Source organism: Schistocerca nitens, chromosome 4, assembly GCF_023898315.1.
Source record: "Schistocerca nitens isolate TAMUIC-IGC-003100 chromosome 4, iqSchNite1.1, whole genome shotgun sequence".
NCBI lineage: Eukaryota > Metazoa > Arthropoda > Insecta > Orthoptera > Acrididae > Schistocerca > Schistocerca nitens.
Window position 1 is genome coordinate 755,381,192 of NC_064617.1, and position 24,161 is coordinate 755,405,352.

General features: G+C 38.3%; 1 protein-coding gene across 1 annotated transcript in view; it reads right to left on the bottom strand.

The window, feature by feature from the left end:
- Positions 1-2,804: 2,804 nt before the first annotated feature.
- Positions 2,805-24,161, bottom strand: part of LOC126253045 (cationic amino acid transporter 3-like) — a 127,216-nt gene continuing 105,859 nt past the window's right edge. The window contains exons 11-14 of the mRNA XM_049954121.1: positions 15,156-15,352; positions 14,896-15,062; positions 14,171-14,279; positions 2,805-4,191 (exon numbers count right to left, since the gene is read on the bottom strand). Coding sequence (XP_049810078.1) covers positions 4,076-4,191; positions 14,171-14,279; positions 14,896-15,062; positions 15,156-15,352 — 589 coding nt within the window. The 3' untranslated portion in view covers positions 2,805-4,075. The remainder of the gene's footprint in view (positions 4,192-14,170; positions 14,280-14,895; positions 15,063-15,155; positions 15,353-24,161) is intronic.

The window sequence follows — 24,161 nt, forward strand, 5'->3', positions numbered from 1 at the left end:
CAATAGTAAAACATGTCTTGACAACATATTAACAAACATGACCCACCTATCCCACAATGCATCGGTTTTAAAACTAGCCATCTCAGATCACCATGCAGTATAGCTTAAATTGGAGCTCCATATTTAAATACGTCTGCTTGTGTCTGTATATGTGTGGATGGATATGTGTGTGTGTGCGCGAGTGTATACCCGTCCTTTTTTCCCCCTCAGGTAAGTCTTTCCGCTCCCGGGATTGGAATGACTCCTTACCCTCTCCCTTAAAACCCACATCCTCTCGTCTTTCCCTCTCCTTCCCTCTTTCCTGATGAGGCAACAGTTTGTTGCGAAAGCTTGAATTTTGTGTGTGTGTTTGTGTTTGTTTGTGTGTCAATTGACCTGCCAGCGCTTTCGTTCTGTATTTGAACAGATGCATAAGGATTTTGACTAAGTGCTGAAGGTGTCCCACTGGTGAGATGAGCTGGCCTAAAAGGTGATCTCTGGTTGCTGAAAAACACACTTGGCAGTGTTTAATATAACTCTGTATTTGAACAGATGCATAAGGATTTTGACTAAGTGCTGATGGTGTTCATTTACCCTGATTGAAAAAACGAGAACATCATCAAGCTACACGAAACAATATGTCAAACCTTGTAACACTGGATCTATAAACCTCTGCCAAGTCTGCAGAGCATTTAATAAGGCAAATATCATCAACTGAGTGTTGAAGAGGTTGAATGATGTAATAATACTTGTCTTCACTATGTCCTCTTCAGCCACAGGAATTGTGCGGAGGCCTCGGCATGCTCTAGCATGCTAAATATAGTTGCATCATGAAATGCACAATTTTAGTTTTTTAATAGGTGTACAGAATAACAATCTGGCACCATTCTAGCAGTGATATGGTAATCTCTGCATAGCACCATGTACCACGCTTCTTTGGTACAATGTGTAGTGGCGACCGCCATGGACTACTGGAAGGGTGTATGATGTCTTCCTCCAACATACATTGAACTCTGCTTTGGCAGTAGCACAACAGTATGGAGCAATCACCTTCACCTTCATGAAATTGGTGTGCCACAGTGGTGTTATGTGGTGCACAGTGCTGTGGTGTATCTTTTCCAGAGCACCTAGAGGTCCTGTGATATCTGGGAACTGCTCCAGTAGCTCAGCATATCCACTGCCTGTTGACTGGATAAGTTTGGTGTTGTGAACAGCTGCACTGTGTCAAAAATTGGTAGCTGATAGACCAGTGATGCTGTCGACAAGACATGCATTGGTGATGTCCAGCAGCAGATGATGATGTTGCTGGCAAGTCAGCTCTCATTATGGGTTCTGCCATGTCTGATATGGTAAATTTTCAAGTGAAGACACAACACAATCCTGACTCTTAGTTCTGTGTGTTGCTTGCCGTAGGTCACTATGGATGTGTTATTTCATGCAGACAGGTGGTACAACATTGGTGCCTGATATTTATGCAACAGGGTCCACGGAAAAAACACATAAATTGGATCTTGTGTCCATTAGAAACTTTTGTGCTGTCTTCTAATTGATGATGAAGAGGCCTAGAGATGGTGACTGGCAATCAAGTGAGCCTTCTTCTGATTGCCATTGCTGTTTGGGAATGTGCATGGCAAAGCACTTTCCTGCACCTGGTATCTGAACTTCTGATGACACCAACAAAAGTCATGCTGTGTGGTGTCGCCCGCTGCCAGGGAGTTCCTAGAGGAATGACTTCTGGACCTCCTATGAAAGCATCCTCTAACATTTTGGTCAGAGAGTATCTCACCATTCTGTTTGGTCAGTGCTTCAGCCTCATTCATGATGCTGCTGTAATCTGCACACATCACTGTGATGCACTTGGGCATGCTGCCACTGTTAAACTTTATGAGAATGGCATGATTATGTCCTGGATTCTGTCTACCAGGTCTGCTATGATGTCTAGTGGCACCTCTCTGCTACACTATAATTGCCTTTACTTGAAATGGCAGCACAGTACTGTGTACACATTGACCTTGCTGTGAAGATGTCAGAGGCTTTCTGTCCCCAATGTCTTCCTGTGTAAGTATGTGTAAGTACTTGTCTCACTCACTCTTCCTGTGAAGCTGACACTTTGCAGATCAACTCTGTCTTGAATCATTTGTATGATACTGTCTCCAGAGATGTGGTTATTATGTCTTGTACTTCTCCAGCATAGAGATGGTCTAACTGGCTGACCACTAGTGTAAATTTAGTAGAATCTGCTAACACTTAGCAGAGAGGAAACTCATCTTGACTTGAGCAAACCATAATGTTGGACTGTGTGGCCAAAACAGGGGTAGTTCCTCTGTGAACCTTGAAATGGTGCATACATCTTCCATCTCAAAAAATTCTTGACTCTTCAAGAATTGGTCATAATTCTGCTGTAATGTGGTTTATTCTCACTGGCTGCATCACATTGTGATCAGTAATGTGCCATGGCTAGTTGATAGCCTTTTGAACTGGATGTGAAGTGCTTGTAATTCAGCCAGGTACAGATAAGAAATTTTAATTCTGGTGTATCATGAACAACATTTTATTTACAATAAACCAGGTCACTGTTACACTGCAGAACAATCCAAACATATAATGAAACAAAACAGAATGATCATTACAAAGGTAGGTACATCAGCATCAGAGAGAAATTTAGACCAGCACTCCTGGTGGCCAGCGCATGAACTCTTTTGACAGCTGCACTAAACAAATCAGCTTTTGACTTGGTAATTATGTGTGCTCATGTCTGCCACTACAATTCCTTTCTCTTGTCTGCTCCCCCCCCTCCCTCCCCCCTCCCTGCCCCTCTTTTTTTTTCAACCTTTTCATCATGTTCACCAGTTGTCCAAATAACATAGTAGTCTATGCCATTATTCACTTGTACAGCATATTAGCTTAGACATTCCTGTACTTTACTAAGTAGTATCAGATTTATTTGTTCAGGGTTTTTTTGTGAATTCCTTATGCTTATGTTTTTGTATTGATGTAGATACTTGTAAAAAGTCACTTATCTCTGAAAAAAAAAACAATTTTTGCACACCTTTGAACTCTCAGTGATGTGTGGACTATCTGTTTAGTGTTAAGTTATCTGAGGATGGCCTATAAAGCCAAAAGCCGTTCGTAATGAACTATTAAATAAATCCCAGAAGTTGAAAATACCGCTGAAGTTGTAAAGTTCTTTTATTATTACACGATCAGTTTCAGGCTCTTATAAGCCCATCTTCAGGTGTTGTAACTTGGTGCTGTGACCCCCGACCACAGCACAGCACACACCGCGCCTTGTACACATACATCGCAGCACTCGGGGATCACAGCACCAAGTTACAACAGCTAAAGATGGGCTTATAAGAGCCCAAAAACGGTCATGTGATAATAAAAGAACTTTACAACTGTAGTGGTATTTTCAACCTCTGCTATAATCCTCGTTTGTGGACGTCCCTCCAACAGCATTGTTTGTATTAAATAAATATTATTGTGGAACATCAATTTGGTTTATTTAAGTTTTTGAACATAACAATTATATTCCCAGATTATCAGTTTTTAACATGCTTGATTGTTGAGTAGAGATGAGCTATTTTTGATAATGCAACTCTTGTACAGATATTCCATGTACAGCAGCAGTTTTTCCTCATGTTGTTAATCTGCGTAAAAATGTGCTGCTTTTTATGGGAGAACTGAAAAGCACTATTGCCAGCAGCAAATATCATCCTGTTCAATGAGTTCATACAAACCCAATTACCCAGATTTCTTAGTGTCACAAGTGTACTGAGTGTCACTGTTACAATTTGGTATTGGTGAGATTCCTATAGTGTTCTCAGCTTGTCACTGATGATGGATGGTTGTACGTATTTTACTTAATGATGATAGGGATAATCATGAACATTCATATGTTTCTCAAAGCTACATTTGTATTAAAAAAGTTACTGAATAAATATATTTGTGAATTGTTAAACATTACAAATTAAAAAAAAAAACAAATACAGATAGAAGCATGCAAGCTACAAAGATTTTTTATCCATGATGAATTGTGTTTATCCAGTTACTGCATATACATATATAAGTCACATTATTGTAGCAGCAACAGAGCTCATTCAGCATTTTCCGTGTATGCCAAATTATCCAGCCCCTGTGCAGTAACATCATTTGTGTTTTTGTCCTTTGGGTCACTGATACAGTAACCAATTGTGAAGTAAATCAAGAGCCCTGAAAAATTACAAAATAATGGTCAATAACTAACTCTAAGGTACAACTTATCTCTTGTAGTGTTTTTCTACCAAACACATTCCATTCACAGTTGCTGCACAAAGTTTTCAACTGCATACAAATTAGTGTGTTGGAGATATCTATTATGGTCAGACATAATTCACAGAGCAACACACAGCACTATAAGTGCCTACCTTTCTCTTGCTGTTTGTGTCTCCTTATCATCTTTATATTTTATTACTTCTTTCTAGCAAATGACTGTAGAGATTATTTGTGACAGTACAAAAAGCAAAGCTTAAACTTGAACCAGAAGAGAACTAATACCCTGTACATGAACACATAGGCAGACAAGCAGTTAAAACAAACCCGCCGTCTTGCTCACCACAAATGAGCCTGGGAACAGTGAGGTACTGGTCCGTTCACTAATGAGTCTTGATTTAACCTGTTTAACTGGAGAATGAATCTGATTGTCTGCTCATCTTGCATGCCCATAGAACATGGTACAATTCTGCCAATATAGTAGTGAGGGATCAATATGATGACACAAGAGTTATCATTTAGGTACATGAAAGTCACTGCACTGTTGTGTGATGTAACTGGTGGTCCATTATGAAGGGAGAGGAGGGTGGGGGCAAAAGTGCAAGTTTGCATGTATTGGGTACAAGGTGGGGTGCAAGGCAAGGTGTAGGATTGCAGGACAACTCACAGTGTTAGGTATAGAGGGGACTGTGTTACATACATGACAGAAAGGGGGAACAGGTTATAAGGAGAAAGGAAACAAATAAAAGAGCCGTCACAAACAGAGTGTGAGAAAGGGTGTACAAATAAGAAAAATTGACATTTTTAATGTATAACAAACAACGAATTCTGATGATTAATAAAGTTAGAATAGGCAATATTATAAAGACCTAAAATTAATTACAGAGAGGATTGGAATCTGAAGAGAGTGTTAAAGAGGACAAAGGGAATAGCTTGGGTTAAGGTGAATGGATTGTGGGACCTCAAGATATAGCAAAAGGACATTTACCACTTGTGAACTCCAGAATTGTTATTGCAGAAGAACATTTATACAGCATGAGTCACAAAGCAAGTGTTGATCTTATCTTTGGCAATGAGTAGCACAAACTGCAGCTGATTGGCCATATCGTGCTGATAATTCACTAGATTTGGTCAGTGGCTGGTTATTATCACAAAGGTTGCAGAACAGTTTTTTTTAAATGATATAGCTAATATTCCAAGTTGCTTTACCTATGGTTGGGTAATAAGTTAAGAATAACCATAGACTTAAGTCTAGAGACTATATCCAAAACCGGCTTTACAAAACAAAGCACAGCTCAGTCACATGATTTATGCTGTACCAGGTTGTCCAAAATACATAATTGAGAAAAGGTTCTAAATAATATGTTCATACAAATCTGTACTCCACCAGCCACTGTATGGTGTGAGGCAAAGCATATTTCTGGTACTACCATCTTATCCTCTTCCCATATTCCATTCACGAAAGGTACGTAACAAGAACGACTGTGAAAAAGCCTTTGCTTGATCTCTAGTTTCTTGAATTTTCTTGTCATCAACATTTTATGATATGTGTATGAGTTACTCTGGGAATGTAGGCCATGAAATTTCAATAGTAAACACACCTTGTGATACACAACTCTTCTCTTGTAATGTCTGCCGCTGAAGTTTGTTGAGCATCTTGGTAATGTTCTTCCATCAACTAAATGATGTTCTTCATTGGATATTCTCTATCTCCTCTATTGATCCAACATAGTGATCGTCCCATTCATGTGAAGAATTCTCAATAATTTGTGAAACATGTAATTTGTTAACTACTTCTTTCATGGATGAATTAAATTTCCCTAAGATTCTCATAATGCCAATGAATATAAGCCTGTCATCTGCTTTTCCTATTGTTTTAAGTCATCATTCCACTTTACATCCCTTTTAATGGCTAATGCTAGGTGTTTTATGATATTTAATGTTTCCAGCAATTCGTTGCCAATAATGTAATTAAAGGATAGTGGATCTGTTCACCTGCTTATGCACTATATGTTACATTTATACATGTTCAGGGTAACTGCCAGTTCCTGCATCATTAATCTATTCTCTGCAAGTCTTGCTGAATTTACTACAGTTTCCTGTCATTGCATCCTTCTTATAAACAACTGCATTATCCGTAAATAGCCTCATGGAACTTTCAACATTATTCACTATATCAGTAACATATAACTTGGTTCTAATTAAACTTTCACTACTTCAGAGGGGCCCATGAAAAACAAGTGATTGAAGGAAAATGAAACATTATGCAAACATTTGTAAGAACATGCAGAAGAGAAACAATGAATAAACCACTAAAGGAAACACATTTTAATTTCCACACGAGAAGGTAACATTTGATAGTTGTGTACCACGTTTCATTCCAGGTTACAAATGTTGCTCAATGTGATGACTGTCTGCATCCATGACATCCTGGTACCACACTAAATATACCATTACACAATTATTCACAGATCTTTTCAAACAGTAGAATGTTCAGCTCTCATGATAGAGCTCATGCACTAATTGAAGACTGCACATTGTGTCCAGCAACGGACAGATTGAACATCATTCCTATAAAGCTGAATACGCATATGATAAATAGTTTTCCATCTTCATTGGTTCAAATTGCAAAAGTTTAACTATCACCACCCAGTGCACTGCCTGGCAAAAAAAAGTGAAGCACATAGAAGACTTGGTCAGATGTTCAATGTGAAATTGTACATGTGCATACCATCAGTGGTATGATTTAGAGTTGCAATTATTTGTGGCAGGTAGAATGGCCACCAGAGTACACTGGTATTATCTGTGTTGATACCATGCCTGATATAGCATTTAAAGGGTGTGGACAGTGTCAGATGTTGAGTGATCACTGTGAAGTACACGGTGGAGCTGTGTTCTCATCTGAGACAGCATTATCAGCACCTGACAGAGTTTCAAAGCTGGCTCATTATTAGTCACCTTTTGGAAGTCTAGTCATATTATGCACCATCCAGGTTTTTGCGGCATTCTGGTGTAACAGTGAGCAGACACTTGTCTGCACGGGAACATAAAGGCAGGCATACTTGTTGACCCCATCTGATCACCAGAAGGGAGCATCACCCTGTTGTGCACAAATCACATCATAACTCCATCACATTTGCACCTGCTATAAACTCTCACTGTAATCCCAGCAACATTACATGCCATCCTGCACTAATGATTGGAAACTAACAGCAGCCGGACTAGAGAACTACTGTCACATGTGTATACTGCCATTGACATTACAACACAAGCAGCTGCATTTGGAGTGGTGCCTGACTGGGAAATATGGACAGCTGATGAGGGTATTGCACTGTGTTCAGTGATGAATCACAGTTCAGCACTACCCCAAATGACCATCATCATTAAGCATGGCAGTGACCTGGGGAGAGGACCCATACTTCCAATCTTTTGGAGATGCACAGCAGTGTTACTCCTGGCATTGTGATTTGGGGAACCAGTGGATGTGAAGTCAGGTCTTGACTGGTTGAGACAGAGAGAACTCTGATGGCACAGTGGTATGTCATGGACATCCAGCATTCTCATGTGTTACCTCTCATGCGGCAGTATCATGATGACATTTTTCAACAGGATAATACTCATCCACACATGGCTCACTTCATTGTTAACTGTATGCATGATTTTAAGGTACTCATGTGGTCAGCAAGATCTGAAGATCTGTCCCTGATAGAACATATTGGGTCTAGCAGTGATAGTATACAGGATATCGAGAATCAGTTATAACAGTCGTGGGCCAGTTTGCCTCAGGAGTGAATATGACACCCTTCCCAACCGAATCAGTGCTTGCATCCAAACCAGAGGGTTTGCAACATTATACTGATATATGAGCTCATACCGTCAAGTTCTTTATAAGTCTGACTCGATTTTGTAATCACTGAAATAACATCACATATGCTCTCAAGCTGTGAGGTTTCATTTCATTTCCACCTCCTATTCTGTATGCTTCACATTTTGTCAGGCAGTGTAAACTGTAAAGAGATATGGGCTGTAACAATCCCTTTGGTTAATCCCAAATTCCCTTTACATCTGTTGATTTTGTTCCATTAAGTTCTATTTGCAAGGAAGTCCTGAATTTAATGATAACACTTACTTTTTTTTCAATTTTGTTTACATAATGACTGCACTATACTCCACATGTCACTTTAATGCGTATAGTGGAGTGTACTTTGTACCAATATTAGTAATTTTCTGTCCTTTTCCATTCATGCATTAATAAAGGGAAACAAAACTGTATGTAATTTTTGAACAGGACAATGCTCAGCCACATATGGCACATTTATTTGTCAGATGCTGCATGATGTTAAGCTATTTCCTTGGTCAACAAGATCTGCAGATCTGTCCCTGATAGAATATATGTGGGATCAGAGTAGCAGTATCCAGGATATCCATGATCAGTTACAACAATTGCGTGCCAGATTGCTTTAGGAGTGGATACAATGGCCTTATGACACCATTCCCAACCAAATTAGTGCATTTGTCCAAGAAAGAGTGTGTGTAACGTCATACTGATATGTGGGCTCATACTGCAGTTCTTTATAAATTTGACTCCATTTTGTAACCACTGAAATGATATATCACACCCTCTCAACCTGGGAAGTTTCTTTTCATTTCCTCCTCCCCTTCTGGGTGCCCTTCAGGCAGTATAACTATAAACAGATAAGGGTCTGTAACACTCCTTAGGGTACTCCCAAAATTACCTTTACATCTCTTGATTTTTTTTCCATTTAGAACAACATGTTGAGTTCTGTCTGCAAGGTTATTCTGAATCCAATTACAAAATTGGTCCAATACTCAGTATTTTTTTTAAATTTTCTCCACTAAATGACTACACTATACCCTACAAGTCACTTTACTGCTTCTGGCAGAGAGTTCTTTGCACCAATAATAGCGACTTTCGTCCGTTTTCATTTGTGTATTAAGTAAGGGAAATGGAACCACCTGTATTCCTTGGTATTCCTGTGCAAAATATATGATGGAGGAAGCAGAACTGTCACATGGTTTTCCTCAACTACTTGTTTTCTAAATTCACCCTAGAGGATTTTGAAATGATCGTGTCATCTTTATTACAAAGAGCCCCATTTACAATCTCTGGACATTTTCGTTACTTTTTCATATGGACTGTACCAACTGTTTATGATACTAACAGCACATCTTTGAATTCACTTTATGTCTACCGTCATTTTTACTCGAGAAGGACTGCAAATGATGAAACAGTGTTATGGAATTGGTCATGTCTGTGATTTCCTGTACAGGTGCACAGCGGTTTGTGAGAATCCTTCCACTAAATCCACATTTGCCTTACCTATAATTGATTTTCACAGTTTGCTGCATTTCATATTACTTCTTAGTTGTCTTCTTTTTCTTCTACTACATTTCATGGATTATGCATTGATTCCATTCAGGCTTCGCATATTGTCTGTCCGTTGCTTCTTAGGTCTTCCAACATGTCCTCTTCCTGCTGGATTGTAAGCTAATGCTAGTTTGAAAAGTCATTTACGGTTCTTTCTCTGTACCCATTCATATTACATGTTTCGGTATTTGGTTATACTACTTTCTTTTCGCCAATACCCAGCATTTACTGCCATGAAGAAGTACTGTAAGAGCCATAGTTTTATAAAATTTTACTATTTCTTACGTGTCGTCCTCCAGTTATTTGGGTTTGGGTTGTCAAACTGGCCTAGACAGTTATAAACATCTATACATAAAATTGCCTGTATTTGAAAAAATATGTGGCACCATTCATCATTACCTCTTAGTGTTATACCTAAATATTGGAAAAAATGGAAGTTTAGCATTAATGGAAGTTTAGCATTAATGATGGCCAACGGAAGTTTAGCACTAATCTTGTACGCAGATACTAACACGTTGTTTCTTTAATGGATATTTTTTAGCATTAATTCACATTTAAAGAGCGCTGCCATTCTTTAAATCTATGGAAATTTATGCCTAAGTCTTTCTAAATTGCCTTTCAATCATTGTAGACAACAGAATCATCAGTTAACAATCTGATAGTCCTACTGACATTATTTGACACAATATTTATGTGTATTGAGGGGTCTTATTTTGCTTGCTTATGACACATAAGACGTTACTTTCATTTCTATCTCCATTTATCATGTATCATATTAGTACAAGTTTTTCTGTTAGTCAAAAATTCATTATACAAGCTGCAGATCTGTGGAGATACTCCATAGGATTATATAATGGTTATTAGTTGACAATATGGGAGTGCTGAATGGCTTACAAATATTTACAAAGATAAACTTTCCATTCATCTCTGTCTGCTGTTTGCAGGCTATAATACATGAATAAAGAAGCTGTTTTTCACATAAGTGTTCTTTAGAATCCACACTGATTCCCTGAGAGAAGCGAAGTGCAAACACAATTTTTTGGTGCTACCGAGTAATAACAGCTGTTGCAGACAGGTTGCAGGGACCATTGCTTGCAGTACTGCCAATGGCAAGATAGGTGGTCTGACCACAGTATTGGCAGGCTACTTGGCACACCTACTGTCCATTGCCTTATTTCAGTGTATGTTGTTAGTAGCAGCACATAGGCACCGCATATGAGCACCTAACCAGTATAAAAACCCATCATTTCTAACCAAAGTATTTTTAGCCTGGCAGTGCCTACTATTAAGGTACATCCATACCAGGGAACGAGGTAATGGGGTTCTGCAAGCCTGCATGAGACTGGACTCTATCATAAATGAGTCAACTACTTGGGCTAGTTCCACTCCTGGAGACTTTGCCTTCCAGCTGGTGGGCTACCATGGGCTCACTTCAGCCACAGCTAGCCTCCTGCTCTGGATGGCAGTAGTTCATGTCTAGGGCAGTGCGGCCACCCAACTGCTTGTACTCGTGCAGGCATATCTTCCCAGCAAGCTGCTGTTTACAGGAGAGCCTCCACTGCCACAGCCTGTCTTCTGATATGAGAACAAGGTAATAAGTTTGCTGGGTAATGTTAATGGCTATTTACAGTAGTTACTTACCTTTCCTCTTTCCATTTTCCTTTTCTCTGTTTATGCTTAACTTTTGATTTGGGTGTGTGGAAGAAATCTATCAATGTGTCATTCACAAGAGTATGATCAAAGGAGGCTTGATGTTGGAAGCATGAATGATAAATAGATGGACCAAATACTGGTAAGCTGCAAAATATTTCTATGGTTGTACAGCAAAGATCTTTGCAGTATTTTTTTCCCCAGTGCTTGGTGAAAGGTAGTTTAATTCTGTAGAATAATGTTGTTGCAACATTCAGGTGCTGGTTGGTTGTTTGTACTGTGCAATGATGACAATGAATCAGAAAGTATTAGGGGATCATGGAAGGATGACATGAGAGGTGAGTTGTGAACCATATGGCCCTATCATACTTGGTGAGGTTTCTAGCATTTTCTGAGAAAATTTTTTTGTCGCTGTATGTACAGAATCCATCATATTCCTATGTAGCGTAATGCCTTTTGAGTTAGGTAGATGTGTCTACATCACAGATGAAGTACTGTTGATAGTGGTTTTTTCTGTAGACAGAGAGTCTTATAAAACCATCTGAAGAGGGGAAGCTAGTATTGAGAATAGCAATAGGTTCTGACAGATGCAGAATGACCAAAATCAATAAGGCATACAAGGGAGTTGGACTTATGAATTTTAGGAAACATTTAAAATAAGAACACATGGGGAGTGATGAAGGGTGGGAGCAGGAGGAGGAAGTGGTGGTTTCAGGTGAAAGACATTTGCAAGTATTCAGATCAAGTAGGATATGTGGTAGAGAATTTCAGTGTTAAGATTTGCAAGTACAGTAATCTACCATTTGGCAAATACTCTCCATCAGCTAATTCCTGTAGTATAGTATCACAGCAGTGAACCAAGTGAGTTGGCATAGTGGTTATCACATATTTGGGAAGAGCAGGGTTCAAATCACCATCTGACCCTGACAATGTAAGTTTCCAGCTCTTCCCCCTTGCTGATAAAGGTAAACAGGGATAGTTCCTCATAAAACAACATGGAAATTTGTATTCCCCATTCTTGTCCTTTCCAAATTTGTGTCCCACCTAAAAAGGCCACATCATCAACAAGATGCTGAATTCTCATCTTTCTTCACAGTACTGAGCCTTTTCCACAGGGATAATTATTAGTTTAAGACTGGTCTTAAGACTTTACATGGTAGGTGTTACAGAAGATACACTTTTTCTATGAGGGATTTTGGAAGTGACAGAGGCAAGATCGGAGCTGTAAAACTCTAAAAGTGTACCTGTTGATGGTTGGGTGAAAGTGGCAGGTCACTTAGTGTCTAATTGTTGTGTGCACCAAAAAGTTTGCATCTGGATAATTTTCAACTGATGAAGTTAAGACAAAGTGTTATTGACGGATCATGGGAGTTGGTGATAAGAAGGTTACAGATGGCAAAGGAATGTCTTCCACTGCAAGTAGTGACCAATGCACAACAGATATTTGACAAATCTAGCATGAATATAATTAAGTGAAAGATTAAAAATTCAGTGGGATTCAGAGTGCTGGAGGACTATATTATAACAAGCATCTGCATGTACTTTTAATTTTTGTACTCTAGTTACCATTCTACAATAGGCGACTATCTCTCTTTCGCTTTCCTTCTTAAACTCTGTTCCTCTTCTGCTGTCACCTCCTGTTATATTGCTCTCTTTCCTTCTGACCTCTATCAATTTCCTCTCAACTATTCCATCATAATCATTACGTCACTTCACCATCTCCACTGACCTGTCATCAATACAACAACCATCACACTCTCCCTACCACACTCCCATCTATTTGCTTTATGCACCATTCTTCCAATCTCTGGACATAACTCCCATACTCATAGCATCCATTCATAATTCTCATTATTTCTCCTCACAACCTCTCAGTTTTACACTCTTGCCCCTTTTTCTTTCACTCTCCTCTCCCTCCCACCCCATCACCGTATTGTGTTTCCTCTCCTTGCCTGACTTCCTTTCTGTTTCCACAATCCTCCTCCTGCTCCCACTCCTCCCTCTTCCACATCTCCTCTTCCTATCCCTCTCATATCCTGTATTGTCATCCCTCTCACTGACTCCTACATTTCCCACCTTCTCCATAAATCTCTGATTTCTCCTTCATCCTCCCCATGATGTAAGTTCCCAGCTATTTTCCCAAGCTGATTAAGGCAAACTGGGATGGTTCCTCATAAAACAACATGGAAATTTTTATTCCCCATTCTTGTTCTATCCAAACTTGTGTCCCACCTATAAAGGCCACATCATCAACAAGATGTTGAACTTTCATCTTTCTCTCCAATACTCTCCATTACTTTTTTCACCCTTTGTGTCTCCCCCAGCTATTTTATACTGTTCTTGTATTCCCCTCACCCCTCCAGAGTGTTTTTGATGACTGTGATATTTATCTTTCTCTGTTCATATCATACTTAAATTTTCTCTTCTGCTGAAAATAGTCTTTTTATTTTTCCTATCCCCTTCACAACCATTGTCCTATCATTTATTTTGATTTGTGCCCACTCCTGGTGGATGATTATTATGTTGAGTATAAGGAAATACTAACATGCACTGGAATTTTTTATATTGCCAGCAATGAAGTTGACATGAACAATGAATGGTTCCTTTAGTGCACTATATTACACTAAAAAACACAGAAATTGTATGTTAAACATTTTATTACTGCCTGGCAAGAGCCACTAGTGAAGATTCCTTTACTATATTGTTTCAGTCCACAGATTATCATCAGATATCCTGCATACCAAAGGTAAACAGGAGCCCTGATAATAGTCTGTGGACTGAAATTGGTTATACAATAAAGAAATTTTTGTCAGTAGCTCTTGGTACTGAATAATGATGTTTTTTTTTAAATCATTTATGAGCTGTGGAACACTACCTTCTTGAAACAATTAGTATATTTACCTATAATGAGCCATACACCAAATCGGATCCATGTGAATACATCCAACATCATCATTAAATAAGTGTTGACAAAAATACATATTGCAGGCAGAATTGGTGTAAATGGTACCTGAAACAAAAAAATTCTTTATTATTCAAACTACAATTACAATTATAGTGGAGCAGTTCTACATATGGATGCACCAAGTTTATGCCATAAGCAATGATAGGATATTGGAATATTGAATTTTTGTCCAGCATATAATTACCCATACTAGGAATATTGTAATCCTTTTGGAATGAGCGCTGAATGACAAATTGAAATTTCACAAACAATATAAAATCAATGAATCATTCAAAACTTTAGTTTTCCTGCTACCTGCATTTTTTCACAGTCTGTAAGGAATGGATGATGTTATCAATATGCTTGGTTAGTACTGCATGAAATGACTTTCATAACATGTACTTCATATGTCTTGAGATTTAATACATTATAATCTCACCTTTTATATAGTATTACTGGAGAGGACGGCAATTACTAATTTGTGTTCTACAATACTACTTTCCTTTAGTATTCAAAATTTGACCTGAAATGTTGATACATCTGGTAGGGACCAAAATTCTTCACATTATACAAAATTTGATCCCTTCATGCAGTACAACAATTCTCAAATACCACCACTTCTCAAGTTCTTTAAAACTGAGTTGCTTTAATAGTGTTTACCATATCATCAATTTTTGTGTACCTTAAAAGTTAATTCCTTTTCCGACACTGGTTGCCGTCCAATGGAAATCAATATACAGACAATACACAGTAAAACAATAATGAGACCTGATATGGCCAATGGGTCTACTGCTTCAATAGATGAGCCTGCTTGTATCACAAGCTGTGATGTCAGGATGCATAGGATTACTGTAAGAGAAAGAAAATGATAATATTTTCAAGAATACTTGTGTCAAATCTGTAATCTTAGTAAGTACTTGATCAAATAACTGTGTGTCTTACAATATAACACAATTTCATATGCAACAATTTTTGTTGACAATTTTGTTGGCCTTTTAAATTTGTCAATGTTTAGTATTTGTCTCCCAGTAGCTATAATATTTGATTGTTTAATTCTGGTTCCTTCAGCTGAATCTGTGTTTTGTTTCCCAGCATCTTTCTCCTCAATTTGTAAATGGTCTTCAGTTTCTCCTGTATACCTATGAACATAAAAACAACACAGAAAAATAAAACAAGAAATTATCAAACACAATTAAATAATTATCTTCAAAGTCATTACATATAACTATAATTTTGTTGTTATATTATTATGAATTACAATTGTTTTTGAAAATTGATTTATATCTGACAAGAAGCTGTCCTCTTTGTAATGCCATTGGATCTATTACCTATATTAGGTAATACAGATGAAATACTGAATTTCCTATCTTAGCTCCTGTGATTTTTATTACATCCTATGTGACCAATAAGGTCAGAATCATGCAGAAGAGCCCTCTTATAAGACTTTATTGAAACAGATTTCCATAGAATACTTATAATGAACATTTCTGTTTTGAAAAACAGAAATACAATAGTTTCCTATAATTTATCTTTTATTCAGTTTTTTGACAGCTTAAACACACTGATTTTACAGACCTGTTATGTTTTAATGTGGTCTTCAGAGAATTAGTTCAAATACATATTCTTGTTACCACCCAGTTGATGATTTCCATGGAATACTGATAACAGAAATTTATATTTAAAACAATATTGTAATAAATACAGGAAAGACCTTCATTTTATATGGCAGAAAAAGAATAATTTTCCATGAAGTCATTCTTCATTTTTCCATTTTTCGTTTTTGATTGTTCGAGACTAGTGAAATTTGCAGTATTGTAATGTTTTAGTGTGGCCTTCAAAGAATTGGAGGTTTTCTATTAATATTGTTTTTACCATTTAACTGATGATTTTGAATAACACTACCTTTCATGATAGTGAAATTACCATAGTGTAGACCTTAATAATAATTTTTTTGTGGAACAAAGTCAATTGCCTGTTATTTATTTTGCCTATAGTCTATTTCTACAGCTCATTCATACTTCTTTCAGACAAGAGTTCTGCTAGGAATCAAAGATTCATGTTAACAGTATTCTAGTATGTAACAATGCAAGACAAAGGCAGGGGCCTGTTGCTGAAAGCATACCATACCATGCACATCATGCTGCCACTGTAGGAGCAGCAGCACACCTGCCCAATCAATGACCAATGATATTACTGTAATCATGGATGCTTTTGCAGGCGATGTGCATCACAACTGCAATGGCCACTCTGGCAAATGTAAATACTGACCATAGGATAGGCTTGACAATAAATTAGCAGTTTAATTCTTAACTTTCTTGCATGTACGCGTGCTTACTCAGCAGTCTAGCATATTTACTAACTGTGTAGCATACAGTTCCATCGTCTTCAGTATGGAGAGGGACTGTGGCTGCCATGTTCACATGGAGGTCATCACTCACAGCTCCAGGAGGTGCAGTTTGAGACTGTTGCCAATGCACATGCAGACCTGAGGGAATTCAGCACATACAACGTGGTCCCCCAATTGGCCCACTAATGATGATGCTTGAGTTACTGCCCACATGATGTTCACCCTTCACCTGTTGTCAACTGGGAGTCATCCCAAGATATGGGAGACAGTGAAAGACTTTCTGGGGGACCCATTAAAATGTCTCCCTAGTGCATCTGACAAGTAGGTTTAAGGTGCTGTCTGTGGTTAATGAAGATCCTGAGCCAGATGCTGTTGCTTTTCCTTTTGTAGTGGAAGCCTTTCAGCCTGCATGATCCAGGCAGCCACAGAGGTTGGGATTATTGATACTTAGGAGCTACAATGGTAGGCATATAAATGGGGCCCTTAGGGACGTGGCTGCCAAGAAGGGGAAGAAATCCAGTGTGCATTTAGTGTGTATATTGGGGCAATCATCCAAGGTGTGGAATGGGTTCTTCCAGATGCCATGGAGAGCACAGGGTGCAGACAATTACAGGTGGTGGCTCATGTCAGTACTAATGATGTGTACCTCTTTGGATCAGAAGAGAGTCTCTCTGGTTTCATCCATCTAACTAAATTAGTAAAGATTGCCAGTCTGGCTTGTGAGATGAAAGCAGAGTTCACCATTTGTAACATTAGTAACAGGGCTGATTGCAGACATTTGGTACAGAGCTGAGTGGAGGGTCTGAAACAGAGGCTCAGATGATTCTGTGACTATGTAGGCTGCAGATTACTCCACTTGCATGGTAGTGTGGTGGGGTATTGGGTCCCACTTAATAGGTTTGGGGTCCACTACACACAGGAGACAGGTACATGGGTATTGGGGGCTGTGTGCAGTGATCTAAGGAAACAACAAAAAGGGTTTCAGTCTTAGAGGGTGTAAGGCAAATACAGGGCAAGGTTTGACCTAGGAACCATACATATTATAGTAGTAAATTGTCACAGCTACACTGGGAAAGGGCTGGAGCTCCAGGCATGAATAGAAACCACTAAAGTGCAAATCATTGTAGGTACTGAGAGCTGGCTGAAGCTGGAGATAAGTTCAGCCAAAAATTTTACAAAAGACCTAATGGTGCTCAGAAAGGATAGATTAAATACTGTTGGTTGTGGTGTGTTCGCTGCTGTTAGAAGTAGTCTATCTTGTAGTGAAAATGAAGTAGATAGTTCCTGTGATTTTGTATGCATAGAGGTTACATTTGACAACTGACAATAGGTAACAAATAGTTGCTTTTACTGACAACCTGACTATGGTGATACAGCTGCTGAAGAGTTCAAAGGAGACTTGAGTCCACTCACACAATTATACTTGGTAGCAACTTAAATCTAACCTTTATATGTTGGTGAAAATACATATTCAAAGTCAGTGGTTGCATAAAACATCATCTGAAATCCTAATAAATATTTCCTCCAAAAATTATTTTCAGCAATTAGTTCAGGAGCCCACTCAAAGTGTAAATGGTTGCAAAAAGATACATGACCTCTCAGCAACAAATAACAATGACCAAATAGGGAGCATTATGATGGATACTGGGATTAGTGACTACAACATTGCTGTAGCAAGACTGTACACTGTAACATCCAAACCCACAAAAAATAAACACAAAATATATCTATTTAAAACAACAAATAAAAATTCACTAGACAGCTGCCTTGGGGACAGCCTCCGTTATCTCTAAACTAACTATAAAAAGTGTAGATGTGGCTTAGATTCAGAGAAATAGTATCAATAGCAATGGATGGAATGGAGTCCCCCCCCCCCCACTTCCCACTTGGTATTCCAAACAGGTCAGAACAATGTTGCAGAAATAATGAAAAAAGCATTAAAAATTTAAAAGAATGCAAAATCTCCAAGGTTGGCCAAATTTTACAGAACTCAAAATTTAGTGTGAACTTCAATGCAAGATGCTTTTAACAGTTTCCAGAATGCAACTCTGTCTTGAAATCTGGGAGAAAATCCAAAGAGATTCTGGTCATATACGAAGTATACCAGTAACAAGACACAGTCAATACCATCGCTGTATGGTAGCAATGGTAATGTTACAAGTGACAGTGCCAGAGTTGCTAAATACAGTTTTCTGAAATTCCTTCACCAAAGAAGGCAAAGTAAATATTCCAGTATTTGAATCAAGAACTTCTGGCAACATGAGTAACTTACAAGTAGATACCCTTGGTGTAGTGAAGCAGTTTAAATCACTTAGTAAAGGTACATCTTCTAGTACAGATTTGTACCTATTAGATTCATTTCAGAGTATGCTGATGTAATAGCTCCTTAGTTAACAGTCATATACAATCACTCACTCAAGGAAAGATCCATACCTAAAGAGTGGAAAATTGCACAGGTCACACCAATACTCAAGAAAGAAGTAGAAATAATCCCATGAAATACAGACCAATATCACTGATGTTGATTTGCAGTAGGATTTTGGATCATAAACTGTGTTCAAACATTACGAGTTACCTCAAGGATAATGAGCGATTGACACTCAGTCAGCAGAGATTCAGGAATTATCATTCTTGTGAAACACAATTAGTTCCATATTCTCATGAAGTGATGAGTGCTGATGACAGGGGATCTCAGATGGGTTCCATATTTCTAGATTTTCCAAAGGCTTTTGATACTATTCCTCATAAGAAACTGATAATCGAATTGCATGCCCATAGAGCATCATGTTAGTTGTGCAACTGGATTCATGATTTTCTATCAGAGAGGTCAGAGTTCACAATAACTGATGGAAAGTCATCAAATAAAACAGAAGTGATATTTGGTATTCCCCAAGGAAACATTATAGGCCCTCTGCTGTTCATAATCTATGAAAGGGATTTAGGTGACAATCTGAGAAGCCATCTTAGATTGCTTGCAGATGATGCTTTCATTTACTGTCTAATAAAGTCATCCTGTTAAATTTTGGTTACATGATAAATTACATTAATCTCCAGGCTGTCAGTTCAACTAAATACGTAGGAATTATAATTACAAACAACATAAATTGGAATGATCAGATAGGTAACATTATAGGAAATATGAACCAAGGACTGTGTTTCATTGGCAAAACACTTAGAAGAAAATACAACAGATCTACTAAAGAGAATGCCTACACTACTCTTGTCTATTCACTGCTAGAATATTGCTTTGCTCATGAGATCCTTATCAGATAGGATTGAAAGAGGACATAGAAAAAGTTCAGAGATGGGCAGTTCGTTCTGTCTCATTGCAAAACAGGGGAGAGAGTCTCACAGATATGATACATGATTTTGGGTGGCAATCATTCAAATGAAGGCATTTTTCATTTTGGTGAGATGTTTTCATGAAATTTCAATCTCCAATGTTAAGTGCAAAAATATTTTGTTGACACCCATACACATAGGAATAAATGATCATTGTAATAAAACAGAGAAATCAGAGCTTACATGCATTGAGTTACGTGTTCATTTTACCCACACACTGTTCAAGAGTGGAGTGGTAGAGAAACATTGTGAAAGTGGTTTGATGAACCCTTGCCAGACACTTAAGTGTAAATTGCAGAATAAACATGCAGATGTAGATGTAGATTATCCCAACTTATCTCTGCCTATGTTAGACACCAGCACCGGCTCATTAACAACTACTTTTTCAGGCAAATCAGGGAAGGATGGTACTTTTACAGACAATTTAGTTGCAGTTGTAAAATTGGGGAGTGAAGAGTAATTATTAACTATGGCTTGATTAAAGTTGATGGGGGATGATAGGGCAAATGTGATGTGGCATGAGTGTGGCATCAAACAGAGATCACATTCCACACCAATGTTGGAAACACAAATCAGTTCCACAGACATTAGAGAAGGCTCCCTGCAACCTGCAATGATGTATGGAAGGCACTCCTGAAGACCACACCTCCCCTCTCAGCATAACAGTGCCCTCACACTGAGGTCAACATAGTGTCAGGCTAGCAAGAGCTCTCCCCACTTTGAGATGTCAGCTGTAGTAGTCAACATCATTGTCTAGGACCAACATGTAGATAATTTCCTGAAAAATTCTTAGTGTTGTCAGTGTTGAACATTATACCACAAGAGAACAGTCTGTTAATTAGTGCATCATGTGATTCTTTGCTATCCCACGACAGTTGTAAATTATCCAGTACTCCTGTGACAAAGAAGTGTGTCAAAGTTAAGTAAATCTTTTATTCATTTATGTAATAAAAGGAACTAATATTTCATGTGTTCTAGTTTGACGAGCCTTCTCTCAGAGCAATCAAAGAAGACACATCTGTAGCCAAATGAAAGTGTTTTGCCAGCTCACAACAGTGAGAAGCTTCTGAAAGCTCAATCTTTCCATGACATCCTGGAAGGATGTTGGAATGGCACAGGTTCAAAATGGCTCTGAGCACTATGGGACTTAACATCTGAGGTCATCAGTCCCCTAGAACTTAGAACTACTTAAACCTAACTAACCTAAGGACATCACACACATCCGTGCTCAAAGCAGGATTCGAACCTGTGACCGTAGTGGTTGCGCGGTTCCAGACTGAAGTGCCTAGAACCGCTCAGCCACACTGGCCGGCAATGGTATAGGAAGAGGCGGGGAACCATCTAAGTTTTATCATGAGCTGCTTATTAGTATAAATCTAAAACAAGGGGAATCCATGGAAAGTTTTTTTAACAGGATTAGGAAGTTTAATATTAATGTGTATGGGCTAATACACAATGACAACATCAATGAGGCCATTTTTAATGAGGTGCGACAGAGAACACTAGACACATTCTTGGGGGGTTTACTGGCCAAGATGTCTCATAAAGTGCAAGTTGAATTTCCATGGTCCATAACTTTAGCAGAGACAGATGCAATGACCAGAACTCGGGAAAAGAAGGTAGTTTTTAATGCAGAGATTGTCTGCTATCAGTGTGGTTAGCGTGGTCACACTCAGCAAAACTGTAGGAAATCTCAGTGTGGGAAGTGTAAGCAAACTGGACACTTAGAATGGGAATCTCAGCTCATGTTTTCACAGGAACAGGGAAGGTGGTTGCAGGTTAGAGCTTGCACAGTGATGTTAAACATCGAAGATAACAGTGTGGCCATTGTGGAGCATTCTCAGTAAATGTGAACACAGGGTACCTGTGTGCTGAATCAATGGCAGACTACAGTTTGACTGGCTGTGTAGGAGTAAGGATGTGTAAATTTTTACTGGGTATGTGTCATAGATAACTACAGCAAATGAGGGTGTATTTCAAATAAGTAATTTGAACCCACCTCATTGTGGATTAAATGGCTTATGTGGTGGTAATATTCATTCACTCAGTTCTGAGTGGGAGGAAAAGATTTTTGGGCTTATGTGAAAGTACTTCCTTGAGTTAGCAATTGCTAGGATGTCGTATTTGGACTGGGTTTTCTGAGTAGAAATCACGCCAAAGTCATCTGGAATGGCACAAAGCTGAGCTGAATTATATATAATTTTGTTTGGGTTTTGCTTTCAGAAAAACCAAAATCTCACATGCTTCATCCCTGTCTCAGGGGAAGCAAACTAAACTGCCTGCATGATCCCTTATGTACAAGTCATAGGATAAAATACCGAAAGGTACAATGAAGTTAGTCTGGATAGATGTAAACACACATTTGCCATTTAATACTTTGTGTATAGTTTAGCCCTGTGCAGAAAATGAGCATCTAGATAAAGTGCAGTGTTTTTTATCTGTTTATCATGTATAAAAGAGGTTGGTGGAAGCCAGGCAGTGCTAGTTAGTGAGAATAATTTTGGGTCAGTGGAAGTCAATCTACCATGAGAAGCACAGATAATCAAACTGGAAGTGGGGGAGGAAGAAAAGTTGGATAGGAATTTCAATACGAAATGCTCTAAGGCAGCACAACCTGTCAATTTAGCTGCACACTGGGGAAAACTGTCAAATTTCAAGGAAGTGATAGGGAGATAATAGAAAAGTCATTACTGGAATATGCAGAATTGTTCAAACTTCCCCAACCAATTCCAGCTACACCAATTACACTGAATAGTATAAGGTAGCTTTGTTTTTTTGTGGTCTTTCGTTTAGATGGAGTCAATTGGGGGCGAGCATGGCAGGTGGTATTGTGGCTGGAGTGCTGAATGAAATAATGTATTTGTACGAAGCATAAAGGTAAGTTGAGAGCCAAGGAAATAAGAAATAGCAAATAAGTAAAAAGGCATTAATGTGAATAAATCATTTTGGATTCAGTTAGTTTATGATTGGTGGTTGTTGAGGCTGGAGTGCCATATAAGTAATCTTATTGTTGGATGTTTATAAAGATAGTGTGAGTGCAGATATATTTTAAAAAAATGTATAAGCTCATGTTCATTTGTAAAAAGGAATAAGTTTATGTGCAATAAACAGATTCAGTTTAACTGTTTAATTTGAAGAGTTTATTGCTCCAGGTGTTCAAAGTAATGTGTGACTTAATATCTGAGTATTTGGTATTTACTCACCCTGCACTGATACCTTACACTTGATGATGAGTGGCCAGACAATCTAAAGTGAAGAAATATGTGGGGGAGAATAAACTGAGGGAATGATATTAAAATCAAACAGGTGACTGTGAAAAAACTACTGGAAGTGCGTGCCAACAATATGTGGTAGGATAGCCATTTCTCAACTGTGAGTAGGAGTGTGGTGTGACATGTAAGTTAGCATTTACCACTTCTAAACACTCAGGTCAATAAAAGATGTTAGTGAAAACTGGAAAAATTATTTAGGTAGTTGTTAAGTGTGGAATGGTTGCTGTGGTTTGTCACATGTGCAGATGGGGTGTAAAATACATCGGCTCAGAAAATCAAGACATGAAGGTGAGTGAGCACTTCCACCTGCTGTGGAGGGCTGTTTATGCTTTGGTGTTGTGGCTTGGTGGTGCCTTAGAAGTCATGGAGCAAAGGGTGTGGGCAATAATATCAATGCCAGAACAATTGAAGAATATATATGAGAACTGTTAGTCTGCAATCTCATATCAGCACATGAATACATGTCAGGGAATGTCATCTACTCCTGGGGTCTTTTTTTGATCTATGTCTTTTAGTGCTCTGTAAAATTCTTTTCATAATATCACATCTTCTATCTCATTTTAATCAACTTCCTCTTTTGTTTCCATAATGCTGTATTCAAGTTTACTTCTCTCATACAGCCCTTCTATGTATTCCTTACATGATCATCCTTCCCTTCTTTGTTTAAAAATGGATACCATTTGAGTTCTTAATATTCATACTGGTGCTTCTTCTCTTTTCTCCACAGATATCTTTAATTTTCTAACAGCTGGCATCTATCTTTCTCCTTAGTCATATACACTTCTCTAGCTTTGCATTTTATACTCTAGTCATTCCTGGTTTGCCTTTTTGCACTTTCTGTCAGTCTCATATTTTTTAATATATTTATATTTCCTTTTGCCTACTTCACTTGCTGCTTTTTTTATCTTTCTTCTTTTTATTCTAATAATTTCTTACCTTTTTGCAGCTTTTTCAGTTTTAATCTGTATTGTATAACCAACAGATTAT